General features: G+C 40.9%; 1 protein-coding gene across 1 annotated transcript in view; it reads right to left on the reverse strand.

Annotated features, from left to right (window-relative positions):
- The window catches only part of LOC122151101 (rapamycin-insensitive companion of mTOR-like), a 137,640-nt gene extending 119,952 nt beyond the window's left edge, over window positions 1-17,688 (reverse strand). The window contains exons 1-3 of the mRNA XM_042782398.1: window positions 17,565-17,688; window positions 17,071-17,468; window positions 16,124-16,190 (exon numbers count right to left, since the gene is read on the reverse strand). Coding sequence (XP_042638332.1) covers window positions 16,124-16,190; window positions 17,071-17,468; window positions 17,565-17,688 — 589 coding nt within the window. The remainder of the gene's footprint in view (window positions 1-16,123; window positions 16,191-17,070; window positions 17,469-17,564) is intronic.
- Window positions 17,689-18,362: the final 674 nt, after the last annotated feature.

Raw genomic sequence — 18,362 nt, forward strand, 5'->3', positions numbered from 1 at the left:
CAGTTAAATATTTACCTCAAGTAGACACACACGCCTTGGAGAGAACAATCATGGGAGAAGGAAGGGCTGCTTATGCACAGGGAAACAGCTCAGTGGGCAGGAGAGTATGGAGGGATGGACACTGGGAAGAGGAAGTGGGAGGGGAGCTGGTGCATTGTGGTAAACTGTGGTCAATGGCATGAGACAAAATATATGTGAACTGCTGTATGGGAAGTGAATTTGCTCTGTAAATCTTCACCCAAATCACAATTAAAAAAAAAAAAGAACTGGTCGCTCTTCATCCACTTCAGGAGGTGGCATATTATCAAGAACCAATGGTATTGACAGAAGAAGTCAAAGCTGCACTGAAGAAGTGGCCAAAAACAAGGCTCTAGGAAGTAATGGAAAACCCATTGAGATGTTTCAACAAACACATGCCATGCTGGAGGCACTCACTTGGCTATGTCAAGAGATTTGGAGGACAGGTACCTGGCCAACTGACTGGAAGAGATCCATATTTTTACCCATTCCAAAGAAAGGTGATCCCACAGAATGTGGAAATTCTTGAACAGTATCTTTAATATCATGTGCAAATAAAATCTTACTGAAGATAATTCAAAAACAGTTGCAGCAGTATATTGACAAACAACTTCCAGAAATGCAACCTGCATTCAGAAGAGGATGTGGAACGAGGGATACCATTGCTGATGTCAGATGACTCTTGGCTCAAAGCAAAGAATACCAGAAAGATGTTTACTTGTGTTTTATTGAATACGCAAAAGCATTTGATTGTGTGGATCATAACAAATTATGGATAACACTGAGAAGAATGGGAATTCCAGAATACTTAATTGTACTCATGATGAACCTGTATATATACAGGTGCCATCAGGATTGGAGGAAGAATCATTCACCACCTGTGACACACAGATGACAGAACTTTGCTTGCTGAAAGTGAGGATGACTTGAGGCACCTACTGATGAAGGTTGAAGAATACAGTCTGCAGTATGGATTACATCTCAATATAAAGAAAACAAAAATACTCACCACTGGTCCAATAAGCAGCTTCACAATCAATGGAGAAAAGATCGAAGTTGTCAAGGACTTCCTATTACTTGGTTCTACAATCAACACCAATGGAAGCAGCAGCCAAGACATCAGACAACATATTGCACTGGGCAAATGTGCTGCAAAAGCCCTCTTGCAAGTGATGAAGCGCAAAGATGTCTCCTTTAAGACTAAAGTGTGCCTAAGCCAAGCCATGGTATTTTCAATTGCCTCTTAATGCATGGGAGAGCAGGGAACAAAGGAAACCAAAGAAGAGTTGATGCTTTTGAGTTGTGGTGCTGGAGAAGAATGCTAAGAGGACCATGGTCTGCTAAAAGGACTAAAAAATCTGTCCTGGAAGAAATGCAGTCAGAATGCTCCTCGGAAGCGAGAATGGCCAGACTTCGGCTCAGCTACTTTGGTTATGTTGTCAGAAGCAACTATTCCCTGGAGAAGGATATAATGTTTGTAAAGTAGAGGGTCAACGAAGGAGAAGGCCCTCAATGAGACGGACTGACACAGTGGCTGCAATGAGGGCTCAGGTATAGCAAGAATCATGAAGCTGGCACACAACCGGGCAGTATTTCATTCTGCCGTGCATAGGGTCGCTATGGGTCGTAGATGGCTCCACGGCACCTAATAACAACAACAATAACAATATAAAGCAGGTGCTCAATAAATACTTGGTGATTTGTTTTGTGACAAGAGGAAAAGTGTAAGAACCTCTAAGAGCATACAGCAGTGTCCATCTTGGTTATACCTCTCACTTTTGATTTGTAAATACTTATCAAAAAGAGAATGAAAGAACTGTTTCAAAGAAAAGAATTAAGACCATCTAGTAAAAATTATTCTTTTCTTAAATTTTTCTTTAACTTGGTATAACATTTTTAAAAGCACACATAGCTACTCAACAAAGGAATACACTGTTCTGAATAAGTAAGCTACCATCAATAAAAGATTTGAGAAGATGAGGGATGACATCTGTTAGATGTTGTACAGAACAATTCTGTTAAAACGGGAGAGCTGATAAATGACTTCTAGTTTCCAAATATAGTTTAAAATAAATAGAATATTTTATATACACATATATTGTTGCTGTTGTTAGATGCCATCAAATCTATTTCGACTTAGAGTGACCCCATGTGACTGTCACATAGGGTTTTCTAGACTGTAATCTTTATAGGAGCAGATCACCAGGTCTTTCTCCCATGGAACTGCTGGGTGGGAAAAGCAAATCAAAACCACAACATAATACTTCAGGCCCACCAGGATGGCAATCATCACCAAAAATTAAATAAATAAATAAATAAATCAGAAAACAGGTGTTAGCGAGGATGGAGAACTGCAACACTAAAATGTTGCTTGTAGGCATGTAAAATGGGACAGTAGTTCTGGAAACAGTTTGTCAAGTCAATTCTGACTCATTGTGGGTCCATGTGACAGAGCAGAAACGCACATTACTAGACTGTAATCTTTGAGGGAGCAGAACTCCAGGTCTTTTCTCCCACAGAGCCTCTGAGTGGGTTCAAACTGACAACCTTTCAGTTCAGTCAAGCACTTAACCATTACTTCATCTAGGCTGAGGTATATAAAGGGTCACTTTATGTGGCCCTTCTCACCATGGTATTTTAAGACCCATCAAATGACTGGATGGGACCATACAAATAAGGTGTACAGAACCCTAACAAGGGACTAGTCAGTTTTGCCATCTAGCTAGGCTTAAAATGAGCCATCTCGGGGGGGGGGGGGGGGGCACTACCACCAAGAAAGAAGAGCTAGGAACAGAGCCCATCCTTTGTTACCTGCACTGAGAACCTCCTAGAACCAAGAAACAGAGAGAGCTATAATACCAGAGATGGTAAGAGACTCTGAGAAACAGTGGCAGAGAAGTGGTGGCAGTAGAGACAGCAGAACCAGACTAGCAGGAGACAGTGTGCTAGGTTTTCTGGGCCACAGAGTGAGAAGGATGAGCAGCTGTGGGCAGAAGATTTACTGGCAGAGCAGGGTGCCTGTAGGCACTTAGAAGAACTAGGTTCACAAACCCATACAAAAAACATACAACTGAGTATTTTCGGGTATGAGGCCTGTTGGAAAAGTGGGGTGCCTCTGAGCACTTGTGGAAGAAGCTACGCTTGTCAACCCAAAAAGCTAGAGAGCTGAGTACCTTCAGGCCAAGGTTCACTGGCCCAGTGGGTGCCTCTCGGCATTTACTGGTGGCGCTAAATAGCTTTGTAACACTTGCCCAAGTAGAGTATAGGCAAATTAGCCCAAAAGGCCTAAGGGACCAAGAGCAGAGAGGTCTGCCTAGGGACACAGCTGAGAAGCTGTCCTTAACTAACCATATCCCCAGTCATTCTTGATCTTGAACTGTAATCTGTTACTTCCCTAATAAAGCCCATAATCATGAGTACTGTCTGAGTTCTGTGTGGCCAACTGCAATGAAATATCAAACCAATCAGAAAAGTAGAGTGCCGTGGAAGGGGCAGCTGATGGCAGGACTGGTAAAGAGATTGGAGACAGGAAGTGTATTTGACCTCCACTACTACTAACCAGAAGGCTGGGGTTCAAACCCACCAGCCACTCCTTGGAAGGAAGGTTGGGCAATCCACTTCCGTTGTGATACTGCCCCGGCAACCCAAGGAGGGGTTGCTATGAGTCAGGGCTGACTTGATGGCACACAACAACAACAACAAAGGAATCAGTCACAGTGTGATAATCTTGATTTTTCTCTCTTAGAAGTCAGAGGAAGATGTAGATGACAATGGCTGCTGTCACACCATTTTTACAACAAAAAGGAATTTTCCTTTTTCTTTTCTTATGGGAGAAGGGGTGATGTGGTGAAGGTGAGCGATTGTGTTATACAGAACCGAATGAAAAAAGTAAAGCAATTAAGTTTTAAAACATGAGGGACAGAGCTAAGCATAGAAATAATTAGCAATACTATATGAGATAGTAATTTCTCAAAGTATGAAACAACTGATAAAAATATGTATATGCACACATCTAAAACAGTTACATACGCTTTTAACTGGCAAGCTGCTCCTTCTGAGTAACAAAAAAATTACTTGGCAATCTTCTTTGTTTACAACTTCTGTGTCTCTTCATTCTTTATTCATTATAAGAAACACATGAAACTACACTGGATGCAGAGGAAGATTACTAAAATTCCTGCAAAGAGTAACTCAAGTCTTGTTTTGCTACTCTAACAGAACAATAATTTCCCTAAAACGCTGTTTGTCCTTTACCTAAATCACCAGATGGCTGAGTAGAGTATCTGATTTGGCAATGAAATAGTCCATGTTTTCCAGAATAACCTTAATTTCCAATATTCTATTTTACTCTCAAGCCACATGTTTAAATTTTAAGATCAATAATACGGACATCTTAGTGTGGAGAATAATAAAAACACTATCCATTCTATCTATAGTCTCTATTTCTAGATTGTATGCAACTGGAAACAAATTTGATTAACAAATTTATAGAGCTTTTAAACATGCATACTACCTTCCATTAGTAGTATAAATGAAGGCGAGGAGACACATGTACTACAAAACAATGAGATTTAAAATAAGTATTTATCCTTGGGTTTAGTATGCAGTCAGGCATTTATAAACTACACACACACACACACACACACACACAATCACTTCATAAAACCAAAAGCAAATCCACTATCACTCAATTGATTCTAACTCATAGCAATCCTATAGGGCAAAGCAGAACTGCCCCATAGGGTTTCCAAGGCTGTAAATATTTACAGAAGCAGACTCAGCTCAGCTCAGCACTATCTTTAAAGGTCAGAAGAGCCCAAGTTTGAAATATAATCAGCTCCTCAATAATTTGGGGATATATATATATTTTAAAAAGGAGCTCTGGTAGCACAGTGCCTAAGGCACTTGACTGCTAACCAGAAGGCTGGTGGTTCAAACCCACCAGCCACTCCTCAGAAGGTTGGGCAATCTACTTCCGTAGTGATATCGCCTCGGAAACCCAAGGAGGGGCACTATGAATCGGATCCGACTCATGACTCGACAGCACATAACAACAACGACATATTTGAAAAAAAAAAAACTCAATGCGAAGGTTGGGCAATCCTACTTCCGTAGTGATACTGCCTCGGAAACCCAAGGAGGGGTCGCTATGAGTCGGGGCCGACTCGACGGCAAGTAACAGCAACAACAACAACTTTTTCTTGACAATATTATCTTCAAATACTGACAATACATCAGGAATATTATGGTTCAGGAAACTAAGCTATAAATTTTTAAAAACCTACCTATTCACATGCTACCCTTTTAGTCAAAGGTCTTACAGGTGTCATTTCTTCCAGGAAGTTTTCCTCTAGATCATTCCTCACCTAGCTGTGAATTCCTCCAGCTTTTTTTATTTTTTTATTTCCTCATAAAGGTAAGTGGCTGGTACTTTAAATACTATTGTGTTACTCTAGTACACTTATAAAGAGCAAGCTCTGATGGTGTAATGGTTAAAGTATGTGACTGCTAACCAAAAGGTCACTGGTTCAAACCCACCAGCTGCTCTGCAGGAGGAAGATTTTACATTGTGGAAACCCAACGGGTCACAATGAGTTGGAATCGACTTGAAGCCAGTGAGTTTGGTAGTTTTTGGAGTACAGGTATACTGCAACAAGAACATAAACTCCTTGAAACCAAAAATTATGCCTTTCTCATTCACAAAAGCATTTACTAACCTGATCATGTAACATGCTCATTAAAAAATATTCTAACTTCACTATTTCATGTCATTATATTTTGTCTCTCTAACTATTGGGGAGAATAAAGGCGTTTTCAGGAGCTCTGGTAGCATAGTGTCTAAGGCACTTGACAGCTAACCAGAAGGCTGGTGATTCAAACCCACCAGCCACTCCTCGGAAGGAAGACGGGGCAATCTGCTTCCGTAGTGATACTGACTCAGAAACCCAAGGAGAGGTCGCTATGAGTCCAGTCTGACTCGACTACAAATAACAACAAAGGTGTTTTCATGTGGCTTGCTGTCAAAAACACACACACACACACACACACACATGTGCTTAATATCAACATTAGCAAAGCCACTACAAATCCAAATTCTTCTACAAACTCGGGTAATAAATAGCTAAGTAAATGAGGGGGCCAGATTCTTTGAAACCCAGGCCACTAGGGTTAACCAGAAATCTTTTTTTACATTTCTTACTAATTGAACTTAGTTGACTCCTGAAGCAGGGTATGTTTGAAGCATCCTCAATTTTATTGCATTTTATATAAATGTCATCATTATCACATACACTGCTCAGTTTATGCAATCTTTCTGGCTAGACTACTTTGTAAGAGGAATTTTAAGAATGTACTTGTGTTCTTTTTCAACTCTATTAATCTGGACCTATGAATGTTACGTTTAGCCAATTTTACGTAATTGTTTTCAATTTAGTTTGGAATCTATATATTTTCATAATTACATTCATATTATAGACACAATTTAAGCAGTCATTTCAGCTTTAGTTTGGCGTGGCTACACTAATAAAAAAAGCACAGATAATACAAAACAATGAATGATTCAAAAAGCATTAACAGTCAACTCTCAATTATTCATATGTGGATTACCTAATAAATATTTTAACCTGTTTATTTTCTTCCACTATATGAATAGTATTTGCTTGCTGTTGTATGCCACCGAGTTGGCCCTGACTCGTAGCGACCCCTCCTTGGGTTTCGAGGCTGTATCACTACGGAAGTAAATTGCCCAACCATTGATACTAATAATGTAAATCATCTGTAAAAGAAAGATATATCACACTACCACAGGTAGACATAAAACCTTTCCAAACCATGCAGAAATAATGGTTATTTAGCTTACATACTTACAAGCCTTCTACTGTTACTCACCTTTTTATGTACAGGTAACTGAGAGTCGACTATACAGTCAGAGGTACAGAAAAGCAGGCATGCAAACCATTCACTCACCCCACTGTGCTTATCACAGCCCTATTTGCAGTAGCCTGAGACCTGCAAAGGGGAGGAGGCAGCAAGTCACAGCAGATGATCACTTAAAAGGAAGTTGAGAGTTGACTGTAATTTACATTTAAAGTGCTATGACACCACCACTCCTACATGTATTCATTACTGTTTATGGGAATATTTCTCACGGTGATTTAACAAGGCTATAAAAGCATTCTCTTTAACTTTTCAATATCCCAGGAGTGGTATTAATCAGAGAATCACAAAGATGGAAGGTGAAAGTGCTACAAATATAAAGTATACATTTTACAGATGAGGAAACTAAAGCCCAGAGAGGTTAAATGGTATGCCACCATCATCCTTACATTACAGAAAAGTAAAACTGAGTTCTCCAGTCTCCAACTTCAAGCTCCCTTTCTTCTAGCTACATCTTCAATAGTCCCTTCAACCAAAACCTCTCCTCTTGGGCTTCAGAGCCCATAATCATAATCTTCCTAATTTTCTTATGCTGATCTCCTTCTTCTTGACTCTTACCCTGTGTGTGTGTATATATACATGTACACACACACACACACACATATATATGTGTATGATTTGAGATCACACACCTATGTGTAAAATCATGATGTGTAAAACTTTGTACTAGAAAACTTTCCCCCTTCGTTTACTCTCTAGGTACCATCACTTTCCTTTGTTATTTAAGCTAGAGAATAATATAAATGTATATATGTATATGTGTATGTGTATATACATACATACACACACACACACACACACGTATGGGAGTTCTGGTGATGTAGTACCTAAGGCACCTGACTGCTAACCAGAAGCCTGGAGGTTCAAACCCATCAGCAACTCCTCGGAAGGAAGGTTGGGCAATCTACTTCCATAGTGATACTGCCTTAGAAACCCAAGGAGGGGTCGCTATGAATCGGACCCGACTCAACGGCACTGATTTTTGGTTTTTTTTTAGTATACATACATACACACACACATATATATACACATATATACACACATATGTTGTTGTTGTTGTTGTTGTTATGTGCCGTCGAGTCGGACCCGACTCATAGCTACCCCTTCTTGGGTTTCCAAGGCAGTATCACTACGGAAGTAGATTGCCCCATCTTCCTTCCGAGGAGTGGCTGGTGGGTTTGAACCGCCAGCCTTCTGGTTAGCAGTCAAGTGCCTTATCCACTATGCTACCAGAGCTCACACATACACATACATACATATTACATACATGTGTGTGTGTATGTATACATCCTCACCAGTTTATCCTCTAATACTCAAATCCACAGTTCTTTCTCCATTTACATTTTTCCCTCTCTCAACACTATGCAGAGTACTCTCAGACCGCAAGCTCAGAACAATTACTACTGAACTTTCAGGCCTCTTGTATATCTACAGCAATGTCTTACCTGCAATTCAACGATGCAAAATTGAACTCATTACGCTCTCTCCCAACACAACTCCGTTTCATGGCACTATCAATTTTATTGTTCCTCAAAAGTGCAAATGTAAAATACTCTTCTACCTCTATTCTACTTTGTACTATACTACTTCTTTTCCCAGGATCTCTCTTCATTCTTCCATTGAATAACCACCTCAATAATTATTAAATGATAGATGTTGGGGTAATGTTAAAAATGAATAAAAGAGGATTCTTGCCCTCAAGAAGCTTAAAATATAGTGAAGGAAGAAGAACTGGGCAAAGAAGTAAGACAATAAAAAGTGCTATTTAAAAGGAATAAAAGAAAGATATGGGAAAACAGGAGAAGAGGCAGTAAATTCCCACCAGGATAATAAGAACATCCAGGCCTAGAATGTGATTTAGGCCTTAACGAATTAGAACTACGACTCGTAGCAACCCCTCCTTGGGCTTCCAAGGTGGTATCACTACGGAAGTAGATTGCCCAACTCTCCTTCCGAGGAGTGGCTGGTGGGTTTGAACTGCCACCCTTCTGGTTACCAAATGCCTTAGACACTACACCATCAGAGCTCTTACAGATAAAGTGTTAGAAATAGAATTTCAGGCAGAAGAAACAACTTACGCAGCAAGGTCAAGTAAACATGAAATTGCACATGACATTCAAGGATTAACAAGTCTTCTTTGACTAAAGCTATGATTTTCAACCAGGGGTGTGGTGGTGCTTGAGACTATCAAACTCTTCTCAATTCCCTTTCAGAAGCACTGTATATAATAAGGGGAGGGAGTGTTCACAAATATGAACAAAGCAGGAAGGCAGATATATTAAGTATGGTTACGGTAGTACAGAAGATAATGCAGGGCTAAATCATGAAAGGCCTTGCATAACTACCTGAGAATTTTGGACTTTATTCTGTTAGCAAAAATGAGCCTCTAGGGTATGAGTGTGTGCATGCTGTTACTGTTTTTATGTGAGTGAATGACAATCAAACCCAGACTTTGGGAATATCCCTGGCAGCCCTGTAGCAGAGGCACTGAAAAACCTGAGAGAGTGCAAGTGAGATCTCACCATCATCCAGATGAGACAGTGAGGGCCTGACCTAGATCAATGACCAAGAACTAGAAGGAAGTGGGTTCAAATGTAGCTTCAGAGCAGAGGATGAGCACTGAGGTCTCTAGCTTGAATGACAAAGGAAGGCAATGGTACCCAGAAAGTAAACAAAAGGGGAAAGTTTTCTGGTACAAAGTTTTACACATCACGAGATTGTTGTTGTTGTTGTTATGTGCCGTTGAGTCAGACCCAATTCATAGTGACCCTTCCTTGGGTTTATGAGGCAGTATCACTATGGAAGTAGATGGCCCAACCTTCCTTTCGTGGAGTGGCTGGTAGGTGTGAACCGCCAGCCTTCTGGTTAGCAGTCAAGTGCCTTAGGCACTATGCTACCAGAGCTCCTATGATTTGAGATTACCAAATGTTTTTGCAAAAATGTTTTTCAAGCGTAAAAGAAAAAGTTTGATCAATAATCACATCATTGTTATTAGTTGCCATCAATTCATTCCCAACTTATGCCAACTCCATGTGTACAGAACAGAACAGCTCCAAAGGTTTGCAAAGCTATGACTTTTCAGAAAAAGATCATGAGGGCTTTACATCCAAGGTACCTCTGGGTGGGCTCAAATCACCAAATCTTAGGCTAGTAGTCAGCACTTAACCCTGATGTGATTGTGGTAAACTCCTGCTTTTGTTGATCTCTGACTTCATGAAGTGAAATGGCAACCAGGGTTGTGGCACCAGTAGAAGAAAAGAAAAAAGATCAAGGACAGAACCTTGAGAGCTCCCTGGCTTAAGGAGATGGAAAACTAGACAGTAAACAGAGAAGAGCAACAAGAGATAAAGGAAAAGAATAAGCAGAATATGTCACAAAAGTCAAGAGAAGAAAGAATTACAAGAATAGCAAGAGTAATAGCTGTAAGTGCATCATCTGCCACCATCACTAGACCTGTGTATGACTCTGGCTGAATGAGTACTTACCTTTCTGAGTCCTTTACAATTTCAAAGACTATATTATATCCTCAACTATAAAAATAGGGATAATAAGGGTACCTTGAAAAGTTATTGAAGATTAAGTGAAATAATATGTGCTAGTGTCTGGCACAAAACTATTAATATAGCAGTAGTAGTAACAGTAAGGAGCTGATGAAGTAGTAGTTAAGGCATTTGGCTGTTAACCAAAAGGTCGGTAGATCAAATGCACCAGCCACTCTGTGGAATAAAGATGGGACGGTCTGCTTCTGTAAAGATTTACAGCCTTGGAAACCAAGTGGGTGTTGCTATAAGTCAGAATCAACTCAATGGCAGTGAGTTTGGTTTTGGTTTGGAGTACTAACACCAGAATAAAGAATATAAAAATGCCAATGAATTCAGCATGAGGTTAGTAACATCCCTTAAAAAGTGTTTTCAGTATGGGAGGGGGGATGTGCTTATAAAATTATAGTGGCTAAGGAATGAAGTTGTGGCATAAGGAAAAATAATTCTGTCTGTAAAACTTACAGAAACCTGTTTTGTTATATTCCCACAAGTTTGTTGTCTTCCTCACATCTCCCACTTCATCCCATGCCTAACATAGTACCTATGAAGACACAGCAAATGCTCACTGAACATGAGAAAACTGAGCCAGCAGATTACAGAATGAAGATATTCTTACTCCTAGACAGAATCTTAAACGAAAAAGCATTAGAAGCATAAAATGAATGTTAGCATCAAAAAGAACAGAGATGTTTTAGTCTCTCATTCAAAGGAACCAAGGTAAGAATGGGTCAAACATAATGAGATGAGGAATTCACATTGGGCAGCCTCTATCTTCTCAACAGGGAGTTCCGCTGATGCAATGGTTAAGGCATTTTGGTTGCTAACCAAAAGGTCAGTGGTTCAAACTCACCAGCCACTCTGCAGAAGAAGAGACAGTCAGTTTCTGTAATGATTTACACCTTTGGAAACCCTATGGGGGTCGCTATGACTCAAGATCAACTTGATGTTAGCGAATTTGGCTTTGGTTTGATCTTCTCAATAAAGAAAAAAAACTTCTCTCCACAGGGTAGGGGGATTCCACACCACAGGCAGTCTGAAATCTGAGAAAGCAAATTCCAATCTATATATTTGACTTTATTCTTATAGCCACCACCCTGGTCTAAATCCCCCATCAACTCTCAAATATCAGTAGCTCCTATGTATTCCCTCTACCTACTAACTTTCTCTTTCCAAAGGTATGGTATATGTCCTAGACAATCCTCACTCTTTCTTCTATGTCCACCACTATTCTAATGAAAAAACATTCTTACAAAGCGTTTTCCAATCCTCTATTCACCAGATAGTTAATCATTCTGGTCCTTTAGGCTATTTCTATTCCTAATACAGTTTGAAGGCGCTCTGGTAGTATAGTGCCTAAGGCACTTGCCTTTAACCAGAAGGCTGGTGGTTCAAACCCACCAGCCACTCCTTGGAAGGAAGATGGGGCAATCTACTTCCATAGTGATACTGCCTCGGAAACCAAGGAGGGGTCACTATGAGTCAGGTCCGACTCCACGGCACATAACAACAACAACAGTACAGTTTGATTACTTCATCTATGTTTTGTATTGCAATCATTTCTTTACGTCTGTTCTAGTAAATGCTTTAAAAAAGGGATAACACTTCCTCATTTTTATTCTTCCTGCACTTAATTCAGCATCTGGTATATAATAGGCATTCAGTCAAATGTTTGTTTTGTTTAACTGAAATCAGTGATTAAACACTATGAGTAATCTCCTAACTAGAAAAAATTAGAAAACAAAGAGTTATTATTTAAATCTGCACCATTCAGATAACCTTCCCACTTTCTTAAGTATTAAATAACTTAAAAATCATCAACTTTTTAATTCTTTTAAGTAGAAAAGTAAGAAGCCCTGGTGACACAGTGGTTAAACTGCTAACCAAAAGGTCAGCAGTTCGAATCCACCAGTCTCTGTGGGAAAAAGATGGGGCAGTTTGCTTCGGCAAAGATTTACAGACTTGGAAACCCCATGGGGCAGTTCTACTCTATCCTATAGGGTCTGCGTGAGTTGGAATCAACTTGACAGCAATGAGTTTAATGGAAAAATGAAAAATGAAAGATTAACAACCAAAAACACAAGATTTAAAATAATATTTTTAAATAAATTATATTCTGATAATTACCTTGTAATACAAGCATGGCCTATGAATTCACTTCGAACACATTAAACTATAGGAGCTCTGGTGGCATGGTGCCTAAGACATGTATTTGACTGCTAACCAGAAGGCTGGTGGTTCAAACACATCAGCTACTCCTCGGGAGGAAGACTGGGCAATCTACTTCAGTAGTGATACTGCCTCAGAAACCCAAAACCCACTGGCATCAAGTTGATTCTGACTTATAGCTATCCTATAGGACAGAGTAGAACTGCCCCATAGAGTTTCCAGGGCTGTAAATCTTTATGGAAGCAGACTGTCACGCCATTCTACCACAGAATGGCTGGTGGGTTCAAACCACCAATCTTTCAATTAGCAGCCAAGCACTTTAATCATTGAACCACCAGGGCTCCTTTAAACTATACTAGAAGGGGCTTACTCAGGAATAATACTATCTTCTCAAATTATTCTGCACCAAGAGGAGATGCACTATTGAACTGACAAAATATTATCTATCCTAGCAAATGTGGCTAAGGGAAGCATCTGGGTTTTAAGATAGATTTTTGGTATGAAAATAGAGAGTAATTAATGATGTCAATAGCAATATTGGAGATGTTCATAAATTAAGCAGAGTAGTTATCTGAATAAAACTGAAACAACACAAATACGCTGACTGCAAGATCTATTTACTGTGAAGTTCTTAAACCAGGTAAAAATTAATCAATCAATAATTTTAATTAAGGCACACTATGCATGAACCTAGGAGCTCTGGTGGCGTAGTGCCTAAAGCATTTCACTGCTAACCAGAAGGCTGACGGTTCAAACCCACCAGCCATTCCTCGCAAAGACGATTGAGTAATCTACTTCAATAGTGATACCACCTCAGAAACCCAAGGAGGGGTTGCAATGAGTTGGATCTGAATTGACAGCAGTGAGTTTGGTGTCTGGTTTACGTATGAACCATCCTTGGTCAAGTGGAAGATCAGTGAAAAAAAGGAAGACCCTCAATGAGATGGATTGATACAGTGGCTGCAACAATGGGCTCAAGCATGGCAACAATTGTCAGGATGGTACATGACCAAGCAGTGTTTCATTCTGTTGTACATAGGGTCATTATAAGTCAATTCAATGGCACCTAACAACAATGAATGAACCAAGGTACTAAAACCAGTACCAAAAACAAAGAAGCTTAAAACTCTCTTGGGCCTCAGGAAGCTTGCAAAGGTAGCCAAGTTATTATTACTATGAATTAGAAATTTTCTGATATCAAGGAGGAAAATTCTAAGGTTCTACAAATACCACATTTTATTTAAGGTACATACAACAGACTGCTCTTCACTCAGATCTAATTTACTGGTTGCACAGACTACTTTTTTACAGTTGTTATATTCAAGAACTTTCCTTCAAATAGACTGTATCCAATTATTACAATAACTCAAACTCACTGCCATCGAGTGGAATCCAACTCATAAACAACCCCTTCTTGGGTTTCCAAGGTGATATCTCTATGGAAGTAGATTGTCCAGTCTTCTTTCTGAGGAGTGGCTTGTGGGTTTGAACCACCAGCCTTCTGGTTAGCAGTCAAAAGCCTTAGCCACTATGCCACCAGAGCTCCCAATTGTTACAATAAAAGCAAACACACTGCCATGGAGTCAGACCTGACTCATAGCAACCCTTCCTTGGGTTTCCAAGGCAGTATCACTACAGAGGTAGATTGCCCAACCTTCCTTCCAAGGAGTGGATGGTGGGTTTGAACCACCAGTCTTCTGGTTAGTAGTCAAATGCCTTAGGCACTATACCACCAGAGCTCCCAATTATTACAATAGTACGCCTAAAAAAAATAAAGCTTTAGTACCATAATTACTTGTTAGCATGTTTAAAATACTCAAAACACTTGAAAAAACTGTAATGTGATTTTAATAATTCTGATTTAACATTTTAGGAAGGCAACTAACATTTAATTAGGATCACCACTCACAAAATAAAGGAGTTCTGATAGTACAGTGCCTAAGGCATTTGATTGCTAACCAGAAGGTTGGTGGTTCAAATTCACTAGCTTTTCCTTGGACGGGAGCTGAGGCAATCTACTTCCATAAAGATTTACCACCTTGGGAACCCAATGGGAGTCACTATGACTTGGAATTGACTCAGTAGCAGTGAGTTTGGTGTGTTTTTTTTATTTTGTTTTTATTTTTATTTTTTGACTCACAAAGCATTTGGTCCTACGCTAAGGACTTCAAGCACCAGTTCATTTACTTCTTAATAATACCAACTTCATGTATTCTTCATAATCCTGTAAATTACTACCTCTTATTTTTTAGATGAAGAAATCAAGGGTTAAGGAAGGTCAAATCACTCACTCTTAATCACCCAACTATTAAATATCACAGCTGAGATTACAACTTTACAGTCTGTTCTTTTACTACATATAGATTGCAACCATTACAATGACCAGAACCTCTGAAATTCGTTAGATATGTACACAATGAATTTCTCAAAGATTATATAAAAACAATTGCAATGAGAGCCAAGGCTGCCTTAGCACTAAAAATGTTTCAATTGCCCAAAGTTTATCTTTTTATACATTGTAATCTAATCCACAAACAGCTGCCCTTCAACCACAACACAGATTTTTGCTCAGTTCTCAAATTATGACTGAAGTTTAGTTCCTCATGTACTTTCTTCATGTTAACAATGAAATGTTTGTCAGGATAATAGTTTGTTTAAATAACCACATCACTATAAAATGAATCTAACTCAGATTACTTTGTTATTATTATTCCAAACTTCCTTAAGATTTAGGAGAACATTCTTCATATAACCTCTCACTCTTAGCTGTATACTGCCTTTGTGATCAGTTTCAACTAGCTGTATATATATATTCCATTTTGTTAGGGAAAACAGTAAAAGCATTTTCTACAGTTTTTATTATCCTGGAAATGGCTATGGACACAGGCATTTACTAAATTATAAGGGAATACAGCACTTTAAATAGTAAATATATAGTTATCTAAGTAGTTAAATAAAATTACAGAAAAGCAATAGTGTGAAATGAAATTTGTACATAAGCTCTTGTACAACCCAAATTTCTGACATCAACCAGAGAAACCCCTATTTAGAAGCTCAGCATATTCAAGTGAAAGCACAACTGTAACATATTCAGTACAATATCCAAGCAGATTCTTAATAAGCAAATTAGACTCAAGAACTATTAGTGCTCTTTCACCTCCACCTAAAGGAAAAAAAAAACTCATATAAATACATTAAATTACCAATAAACTACATCTGTCTACAGGGTTGGAATGCCAAAATTACAGCATTTCAGCTCTGTAGGAATTAAGCTTATTTTGTCAGGAAATGTATTAAAAAATTTTACTTTTTTTTTTTTTTTTCAAGTTTCCAAAATGTGCCATAAAAGCCAAAAGCTTTACATCTTCTACAATAATTCTCAAAGCCTATCTCATGAGAAATGTTCCCATTTAGTGCACTGGTGATCTAATTAATAGCCATTTGTATTACTTAAGCCCTACTTAGGCTGTTTTTCAGAAACTCTTCTGCTGGAACAGGACCTGGTTCACCCACAACCAAGAGTCTGGACTTTCAGATTGAAATATTAAGTTACAAAAATGTACTCATGTAGCTAAATGAACAGCCTTCCTGTGTATAAAAGAGCAATCTTACATTATGAGACACAAAATAAATTTAAAAGAATTTACTAGGCTGTAAGTACAGAGACGAGCCTCAACAATGAGCCCATGTCTAACAAATATCGTAGATAACAGTAATAACATTCTTAAGTACAGCATAGCGTGAAAAAAGCTTTTTTTTTTTTTTTCAATTTAATATACAATGTTTACAACGACTATATTTTTTCACTTCCTAAGGTGTTTTTCAGATCTCAAAAGGAAATGCATTCTGTGGGGGCTGACCCAGGTTACACTCTAAGCTACTGTCCATGCGAAAAAAGACTTCGTCGGAATCAGCAGACCAAAGCCAGTTTACCGTGGGGAAAAAAAGAAAAACCCTGTATACAACTACTACATCCTCAACGAAACATTATCGAATAAATTCCTGTAAGGCGACTAACAGAAAAAATTCTGGCTGGTAGCAGGATCCGGTCCTCAAAAATAAAACTGAGATTTAGCCAACTCAGAGGTGTAAACAAATCCATCTCCACTGCAGAAGGTAAACAATGAACCTGCAGCAGACTGAGGGGGCGGTCTTCGCCAACTACTGTCCTAGCGGCCCGGGAACCGCAAGCAGGAGGAAGGACACTTCAGACTAGACACTTAACAGTAATGACCAGCTCTAGCTATCACTATCGAGTTACCAATGCTGCGGATCCCCCAGGATGAAAAGTAGTCACACAGCCATCAAGAACCGAGCTAGTCTGGCTTCTGATCTAGGGGACGGGGAGGGCAGGATGTGGTCGCTCTTCCCTCAAACATCCTCTTGCAACCTAAATAACAGCCTCTACCTCCCTCTGGCCGCCTCCAGGATTCTGCTGCACGAGCTCCGGGATAGATGGAAAACACTCCCCGAGGGTCCAGGGAATCAAGAAGGTGGCCAGTCCAGCCACGTCCCGCTCGGTGCTCCTCACCGAGGCCGGGAGGAAAGCTCCGGGTTCCCGAAGCCGGCACTTGGAAAGGGGGATGGGTCCGGCTAGGCGGCCCCGGGCTCCGCTCCGAAGGGCCGGCAGGCGGGGCTCGGGCTCTGCCCCCAACAACCCCGCCGGTCCCGTGCGGGGCCCGCCCCAGCCCCCGGCCCCCAGCCCGGGCTCCTCCCCAGCAGCGCGTTCTCGCCGGCGCCCGCGGCGCCCCGCGTTACCTCGGGTCAGATCCAGCGGGACGTTCTCCTCGCCGCTGTCATTCCGCCCTGCGCGAAACAGACACACAGCCCCAATTAGGATTCGCTAGCAGGCCAATGGCAGTAGCCCTGGCTCCGGCCAGCGCCCCGGCTCGCTCCCCCTACCCAGGGACAGAGGGAGGCAAGTGGCAGGGGTGTCGGGCCCCGGGCGGTTGGGGATGAGGACTGCAGAGGGCTTACCTCGTATTCGGAGATTCTTCAGCGAGCGGCCGCGGCCGATCGCCGCCATATTGACGGGTCTCAGTCACAACACCGGAAACCTCGCCCAATCGCGCGAGAACCCCTCCCCCCCCGACACCGCGCGCCTCTCCCGCCCCCCCGGCAACACCTCCCCCGCCCCCTGATCGGCAGGAGATTCAGCCCTGGGTGCTGAGAGAGTGTCGCGCGGCCCGGGATCTGGGCTGAAGTGACGCTGCCCACCAGGGACGGAGCGGACGCGACGACAGGTCCGGCCCTCCGAGAGTGCGTCTGCCGGAGAGAGCATTTCCCACGAGGGGAATCCCATTGGTGCGAGTTGGCAGCGTAGGGATGCTTCCCCTCCATTTCCGTCCGTGGAAACCGTACGGTCAAAACCCGGGCGAGTTGAATGGAGGGAGGGAGGGATGCGGCTGGCGGCCACCTGCTGAATCCATCCTGCCAGATTCTCCTGTTTACTTTCAAGCCCTGGAATAGACCAGCCTGCTTCCTTATTCTTCCAACAAAACGGTTTTTCTCAAAAAAACAAACAAAAGCCAAAATGATGCGCATAGTTTTAACCTCACTTACATCCTTACTTAGACTCGCTTTGCTCCAATTTAAGACGTAAGAAAGTTTGTTTTCCACCTTCTGACCACCCTGCTAAGCAGCCTTGCACTTGATCTTCAAAACCACACTTACCCTGGAGGACTTCTCCAAGTGGAAGTG

The sequence above is a fragment of the Orycteropus afer genome, unplaced genomic scaffold (assembly GCF_000298275.1).
Source record: "Orycteropus afer afer isolate SDZICR_OR568_19922 unplaced genomic scaffold, OryAfe1.0 scaffold00300, whole genome shotgun sequence".
Lineage (NCBI taxonomy): Eukaryota > Metazoa > Chordata > Mammalia > Tubulidentata > Orycteropodidae > Orycteropus > Orycteropus afer.